This window comes from Pygoscelis adeliae, unplaced genomic scaffold (genome assembly GCF_000699105.1).
Source record: "Pygoscelis adeliae isolate BGI_AS28 unplaced genomic scaffold, ASM69910v1 Scaffold300, whole genome shotgun sequence".
Classification (NCBI taxonomy): domain Eukaryota; kingdom Metazoa; phylum Chordata; class Aves; order Sphenisciformes; family Spheniscidae; genus Pygoscelis; species Pygoscelis adeliae.
The window spans coordinates 1,947,695-1,955,991 of record NW_008824004.1 but is presented as its reverse complement, the minus strand read 5'-3'; the positions used below and the strand labels follow the sequence as shown (position 1 = coordinate 1,955,991).

At 41.5% G+C, this 8,297-nt stretch overlaps 1 protein-coding gene across 1 annotated transcript in view; it reads left to right on the top strand.

The window, feature by feature from the left end:
• The window catches only part of UTRN (utrophin), a 377,019-nt gene that overhangs the window by 110,707 nt on the left and 258,015 nt on the right, over positions 1–8,297 (top strand). Inside the window, 3 exon segments of the mRNA XM_009325465.1 lie at positions 1,635–1,870; positions 2,145–2,325; positions 5,067–5,212. Of these exon segments, the coding sequence (XP_009323740.1) occupies positions 1,635–1,870; positions 2,145–2,325; positions 5,067–5,212 (563 nt within the window).

The following is an 8,297-nucleotide window of genomic DNA, read 5'->3' as shown; positions in this document are numbered from 1 at the left end:
AGGGGAGACCTCATCGCTCTCTACAACTACCTGAAAGGAGGCTGTAGCGAGGTGGGTGTCGGTCTCTTCTCCCAAGTAACTGGCGAAAGGACGAGAGTAAATGGCCTCAAGTTGTGCCAGGGGAGGTTTAGATTGGACGTGAGGAAAAATTTCTTTACTGAAAGAGTGGTTAAACATTGGAAGAGGCTGCCCAGGGAAGTGGTTGAGTCCCCATCCCTTCAGGTATTTAAAAGACGTGTAGATGCAGCACTTAGAGACGTGGTTTAGTGGGCATGGTGGTGTTGGGTTGATGGTTGGACTCGATGATCTTGGAGGTCTTTTCCAACCGTAATTTTCTATGATTCTATAATCTACAGCCCCTGGCTTTGATAGGCTCTGCTCATATGTTTTGTCCAGCTCATAATGACAGCCCTTGTCTCCAAAACCGGGCCCAGCTACACCTGTGTGGAATAACGCACAGCACTGGCATGCATGTGTATACATCCATTTCTATCTTCTGGTGTGTACAGGCCGTGCAGTAATGGCAGTGACCGATCGTTGTGTGCACGCTCCTCTTATGTGGCTGGTTGCAGCTGCTGTCCTTCTGTATTGTAGATGTGCCAAGTGTACAGCCAGTGTGTGAAGCACAGGGAGGGTCTATGGAGCAGAACCTCCAAGTGCCCTTGTAGAAGCTGGCTGGCTGCCCTAGACCAGAGCACTGGGCTACACTTATGCTAAAGCAGTGCAGCAAACAGACCCCTCCATGTGAATCTCTTCCTTATATCCTGATCTAAATGACAGAACTGTTAAGTTCAAATGACCCAAATGTACCTTATATAAAGAAGGTGGTACCTTGAAAAGAATCTGCATCAGAAACTTGCAATGGCAAGAATGTACTGTTGAATGCACGTTGCACTGAAATTTCTTCATATACAGCAAAATCATCAGTTACTTCTGGCACTTGAGGAAATAAAAGAACAAGGAATGGGTGGGAGGTCTGTTCATTTCTGCTGCTGCATCCTTAAGTAATGCACTGATTTGTCAAAAAGACGGTGTAGCAAGTGCTTTGTGTAGTCACTGTGAGTGGGAAATAACCTCGTGTTTTGTTGCGTTGCTTTTGTAGCTGTTCATATTACCTAGTTATTAATCATGCCTGCATGCAATGTGGCATTGTTAGCCATTGCTCCCTCTGTCTCCCAGGCTAACAGGATTTCCATCTACTTTTTCAATAAATTTATTGCTGCCTTCCAACTTGCTACTTCCCTTTTTCTTTGTGGAGTCTAGAATCATTTAAAAAAATAAATTCACTGGAAGTCTACTTAAGCTTATTTTTCTTAAATCTACTTATCAACATTTAGACACAAATCATGATGGTGAAGAGAGTCATGATAGTCGAGAGTCAGCTCATCGTTATAAATTCAAACGTTATCAAAGGGAAGGAATGGAAGTGGAATATCTCTTCATTTTACTATTAATGTGGAAACAAAAAGTTGAAACACTGCTAGTGATAAGTACAGTTTTGTGGATAGTGGACTTGGAATCAAAGCATTTTGCATGTTAATGCAAATGTGCACCTGTATGAAGAGAGGAAAGGTTAAATGCCTGATAATCAAAATGTGTTGCAGTTAATCTAACAATTTATGTAATCTTTTTAGAGGGACTTTCTACAGTAGATATAAAAAGTGTGATGGAGAAAATATTGTCAGGGTGGAAGGATGTGGTTCAACATCTGGAAGAAGTGGCCAGAAAGATGAAGTACCAGGAAGATATAAGTGCTTATTTTAAGGAAATGAGTGAGCTTGAGAAGACTCTAATTGAGAAGGATGGATGGCTTAAAAATGACGCTTCTTCAGCATCCCAGCCCTCAGCAGTTCTGAAAGACTTATGTCAGGTAAGTCTGGCAAAACTTGTTAATTTTGACTGGAAGCTTTTAGGAGCACAGAATACCCCAGAGGAGCTTAGCCTAGTCAGTAATAAGGTAACTCAAAATTTCTGAGGCATCTAGGGTGCCAGATTTGATTGGAAGATTTTGGTACCTTTGTCACAGGGGTACTTTAATGTTGTTGCCCTAGTAATGTGGAGGAGCTGTGCTGCAGGAGCTTACTGAAATCTTCTTGTTAACAAGGCAAGCGTGAGATTTTGGTTTTGGTTTTAATCTTTCACAGCGGGAGTTAACTCATCTTGTAAGCCTGAGTCCACGGTTGGAACACCTGAAAGCCACCTGCAAGGCACTCACCTCTCAGCCCAGGCCTCCCAACTTCATTCAGGAGAGCTTGAATGGTTTTCTTGATCACTTCAGGTTGACTTGCCAGAAACTAGATGAATGTCATCAGCAGCTGAAGAAAGGTAAATATATATATTTTTATTTTTTTTTAACATAAGCCCTCCTGATACTTGTGTTCTGATTTTGTTGTTGTTTTGAGCTGATTGAAAACTCGCTGAATTCTGGTAGACTTTTCCTACAGATTCTGGGAGGCTTTGGGTCAGGCTGACAAAATCTCTTTATTCACCTGAAAGAATATTCGTATGACCTCCTCTGTGCACACTACAAAATATATTGTTCCATGGTCTTAAAAGAGATTATGCAAGGATGCAACATTCCTGAAACTACATTTAAGGAATTAGCAAAACACATTTAAGGTGGATAATATAGTTTGAAAAGCTGTCTGAAAAACTCTGGCACTTACAGAAATAAATAATACTAGAAATGAAAAATGGAAGATTAAGAGAACCTTGTAAAATTGAAGTGTGCATGTGAAATTTATTCTCTTTCACAGCTTTGAGCACATTAGTCATACATAATTCCTTTTGGAAATTTCATCTTTGAAGTGATTTGGAATCTGGCTTGCTTTTCAGGCATTTTCTACTTGGGTTTTTGTTGCGTTAAAAATTTCATTATGAGCATTCAAACCAGTCATGCTGGCTTCTAAAGGATTTTAAATGTAGTGCACAAAATATGTAGCTCTGTTAATATTTTACAGCTGAATAGCAAGAGCACAGACCTACAAGGAGATTTGTTTTTTTTTCCTTAGTTTTCATTTTGTTTCTGAGGAATTCAAGGAAGCGTTTTCCTAACGGCCCCAAATGGAAGAGCATTAACGCTTTATTCTGCATGTAGTAAAAATAGGCTCAATTACTAAATTGTTAGGCCATCTATATAATGTGTTGCACAAAGCCTGCATGCTTTGATTATATCCATGCAGAAAACTGTATGAATAACGTATGTCTGCCACACTCAAATTACAGGGTATGCTTTCATTCTTACTGTGACGAATGATTATTTTATGACTGTTCTGAGTTCATGTACTTTTGAATAATTTTATTGGTATTGTGTATTTTGGTAATTATTACGTGATGTGACAAAAACACTCCTTAATTTTTCATGTCACACATCACTTAAGGTGTTATTAGTATATTTGAACCAGTTACTACTTGGTAAAAACACCTTATATATCATAATAAGTTAAATTTGTATTTGTGTATTTTTGTTTGAACGGTAATTTCTCTGCAGATTGTGTATTGCTAAAGAACGGAGGGAAATGTCAGTTCAGGGTTTCAGTTGTTTATTTACAGCATAGTTTTAATTGCTGTAAGGTAAAAGAACTTCCAGAGCCATATAACATGGAGAAACAGCTGGTGGTGGCACTTGAGCATTTGTGAACTTGGCAGGCTTTGACTGACAGAAGTCCAGCTCCTTTCATGGCTCTTCTTTGAGCCTCTGAAAATTCCCTGATGGAGTGGTACTCTGTCCCATCTCTACGGGCATTTTTAATGGGAATTGTGACTTAGCCTCCCATTGACAAAAAAATTATCTTAACTATTTTCTTTTCCTTCAGGATTTGCTGTAGTTTTGTGACAGTGCAACTTGTTTGCTTTTTATTCAATTCTTTTTTTTTTTTACCTTTAAATTGATCCTGGCTTTTTGAGAAGAGGAAGCTAGATAACTCTGATTCTCTCTAGAAATGTTGACTCATCCCTTAGTTATAAATGGTGTGACAGTTCTGACAGTAAGCTGTTGAAAAGCTACCTGGTGAGTCAGAACAAGGCTTAAATTAACTTTCACTTGTGGCAGTGATGAAATTGCTTAGGAATCCAAGGTCAGAGAATGTGCATAACACAGTACGGGTCTTACAACCGAAATCCTCTTCACTGCAGTTTTCTAAATCTGATGTTTTCATTCTGAAATGCCAGAGTGAGATGCTGCCTCCTGCCTGGGATTCCACAAAGGGCTGGCTCGAGCAAAATCTGAGATGCAGTCAAAGGTTGCAAGCAGATACTCCATCCAAACTTTAATTCTTTTTTCAGTCTTCCCTGATAGTCTCTCTGATCTGGGAACAGGCTGAAAGCTGCTATTTTTGTATATCTGTGTGTATATATATATAAAAATGAAAAAAAAAACCAACCACAAAACCCAAACCCTACTACTACCCTAGTATATATTTTATGTATGTGTGTTCATATATAAAATACTAGCTTATATATATAGTTAATATATATAGTTACTATAGTGTGTATATTTATATATAATTAAATAGTTACTATAGTGTGTATATTTAACTTTGTATGTTATATATGGCTATTATATATGCTATACTTTATATTCTATATATAGTAGATATCTGTTTGTGTGTTTGCATATAAATAGTAGCTCTGTCTAATACTTTTTAAAATGAAAAATACTAAATTGTGGGGATTTAGGCATGCAGAAGCCCAAGTACTATTGATTCCACCACCCTGCCCACCCCAAAAGGTGCTTAAGTGTATAAGAAAATTCTAAAAATGTGATTGAGTTGAAAATATTTGGGGGGGGATGGTCACTGTATATTTATTATTATATTCTATATAATACCTATTTATATATTATATATATTTAATTTTTTAAAATGAAAAAACATTGCCATCAGCAGAAGGGTTTTTTAGCTCTTGGAAGGTCTCAGCAGGATTCAACGTACAAGTATATCTCACATGATTTCTTGTTTCTAAATGATTCTGATAACTGTGATTATGTTCACATCTCTTATAATTTGGGTCTTGTGTCTATCTCCTTACCTTGTATTTTGTTCCATCACTCTGTTTAATGATACCAGAGACAGAAAGCCAGCCGAGCCAGGACTACGTGGACTCCTTGCAGCAGCTGAAGGACATGCTGAGCGAGCTGGAGTGCAAGCAGCAGTCCATTGCCAGCGGGCTGAGCGACCCCAGTAAGGTTGAGAAGGCCCTGCAGCAGGCAAAGGTAACTCCTAACTTTTGCACTGAAGCGAGGAAGCTGCTTATTCGGCAACTGTCATCCTCCTTTCTCCTGCCTTGTTTTCAGCGGAGTAACTAAAATGTTACTCAGAGGGAGGTTGGTCAGGGAGCGTTGTGTGGAAGCAGCCTCTGGGGGTTGCTTGCTGAAAGCTGGGGCACCACAGGCTGCTGAGGGGTGTGTCCAGGCGAGGGTTGGGTATCCCTGAGCCCACGGACTTCACAGCTTCTCTTGCTACCTGTGCCAGGAGACAAGGCCAAGAGAGCTGGGACTGCTTGGCTGGGGGAAGAGGAGGCTCTGAGGGATCTTCTCTGAAGTGCTACAGTACCTCAGACCACCTTGGCAGCCTCCCCAGGCTATCTCCAGTGTGCCCATGTCTCTCATGCTGAGGAGCCCCAAAATAGATGTCAGGGCCCTGGGAGCATCCACTTCCTAGGAGCTTGGTTGGATCAGGTTGGTGACCGGTCCAAGGTCTGCTCCTTTGCTGCTAAGCGCGGTTGTGAAGAAAGCTAGGGGCTGGGGCCTGCCCTTCCTGCCCTTGGGAGCTGCCTTTCAGCTCTCCCTTCCTGAGCCGCTTGGCAGCTGTACCCGTGCCTGGCCTGCTTGGGTTTGCTGTCCTGGGAAGGCCGTGTCCTTCTCCTGTGGCAGCGTGGGCTCCCTGACCCTGCCTCTGCCCTCCCAGTGAGGCTGTGGTGTGCAGACTTGTAATCCTCTCCTTCATGCACTGGGTATAGCCTACCCAGACGTGGGGTGCCTGCCTGCTTAAACTGTCTGAGGTTCAGCTGGTTAACAAATCCATCCCGTTTCATCCTGCTTGGCTGTTACAAAAAAGTAAGTGGCAATCTGTGGCCTCCAGATTGCCTTTCAAAGAGAAATAGTGCTTGCAAGACGTAAAGGTAACTGATGCACAAATTTTGTCCAGTAGAAATGATATTTTGTTTCCTATTATGAACTTACAAAGGCTATATAAAGAAAATCTATGGATGACAGTTGCTTTGTAAATATCAGTTACTGGGGCAGGGCTAGAATGAGGGAAGAGAATCATGCATCTCCAGTACTTTTTGTTTTGCTTTAAAAAAACGTAGACAAATACTTCCTGCCCCCTCAACTGTCCCCCGCTGCTTTTGTGGGATCATGCTTAGTTCAGAAACATGTATTTTTCCCTGTGTGGTAACATAAGAGGGCTGCAGGTGACTCTGGAGGAGCTCTTGAGCTCCAGTTGCTGGGTGGGGAGACGCCATGTCTGTCTGTCCTTCTGTATTCAGCAATAGTGAACAAATAGGCATTTTTAAAAGCCCAGTAAATAGGGGTGTTAGTGCTTTGGTTTTTTGAACCGGCAGATTAAAAAAAGTTCTGAGTTCTTTGGTTTTCTCTTTTAATGTTGCTTCTGTATTGTTTAAAGTTGACAGAGATTTTCTGGTCCATACGCTGGCTGAATTGCAATGGTGTTTAGTCATTGGAGGCTTGTCTTTTCCTACTTCTGCCCGAATGCCTCCTCCCCCTTTTCTTCAGAGACTAATTAACCTGAAAGGACATACCATGCCAGTGTGGGAGCTTCGAAGAGTGTGATGGAAGATAGGAAAAAATTGTAGACGATGAGCTGCTTATGGACCTAGGATTGTCCAGCTCCTTCTTCTGCACTGTAGCAGGCACTGATAAATGCTTCAGGCATAGACCCAAGCCAGGGACTGAGTCAGTCTGTGGCCCCCGGCACAGAAAGCTCTTGTTTGCAGGAGCATACATCCCTCTTCCCAGTCTCGTTGCTACCTCATCTTTTTAGAGGAAATGGTACACTTTATCCTGTTCCCTTCCTGTAAATACAAGGTAAAATTGAGAACATAAACATATCAAAAAGAGGATTTTTTCCTCAGTAAAATACAGTAAAATATATGCGCACATATACCACATGTACACATTAAAGGTATATACTAGCAAAGTTAAATTCATGAAATTAGTAATGGTTTCATGTGTTCATGTGAAATTTCTCTCAAACAAATTTTAAGCAGGATAACCAAAATGATCAGTTTAATGAAGTGGCAGCGTTTTTCATGTCTTGGCTTATACCTTCATCTGTTATTTTTCCTTAATATTAGGAAATTAGCTTTTTCAACTCAAGTGACTCTTCATATCAGCAATGCCATAGTGAATATTCAGATTGTATCCTCCCTGTATTCCAGCTGGAAGAGTAGCTTTCAAAACTCAAGTATCCAGAGCTTTCACTGCAGCTAGACAATTATAATAATTTTACTTTACAAAACTCAGAAGGACACACTCAGCCTGTTTGTGTTGGCTTTATTGTTTGTTTTCTTTAAAAAAAAAAAATCTGTGGAGGGAATGAAAAAGCTGAGGTCCTGGTGTATTTACATTGCAGTTTCTTTTGTGACTGCAGTGTAGTGTAGCCATTGCTTTGCTAACTTGAGTGCCAGTATTGCACAGCACAGGAGAGGTGTAGGTGCCTGGGTGTGTTTAGCTATGTGACCAAGCTTTATAGCCCATTCTGTAATCTCTGCTGCTGCACCAGTAGGGCAGCTGAAGGTTTATAGAATCATAGAATAGTTTGGGTTGGAAGGGACCTCTAAAGGTCATCTAGTCCAACCCCCCTGCCACAGGCAGGCACATCTTCAACTACATCAGGTTGCTCAGAGCCCCATCTAACCTGACCTTGAAGGTTTCCAGGGATGGGACATCCACCACCTCTCTGGGAAACCTCTTCCAGCGTTTCACCACCCTCAGCGTAAAAAATGTCTTCCTTATATCTAATCTAAATCTACTCCCCTTTAGTTTAAAGCCATTCCCCCTTGTCCTGTCGCAACAGGCCCTGCTAAAAAGTTTGCCCCCATCTTTCTTGTAAGCCCCCTTTAAGTACTGAGAGGCTGCAATAAGGTCTCCCCAAAGCCTTCTCTTCTCTAGGCTGAACAACCCCAACTCTCTCAGCCTTTCTTCACAGGAGAGGTGTTCCATCCCCCTGATCATTTTCGTAGTCCTCCTGGACCCGCTCCAACAGGTCCGTGTCTTTCTTATGCTGAGGGCTCCAGAGCTGGACGCAGGACTCCAGGTGGGGTCTCACCAGAGC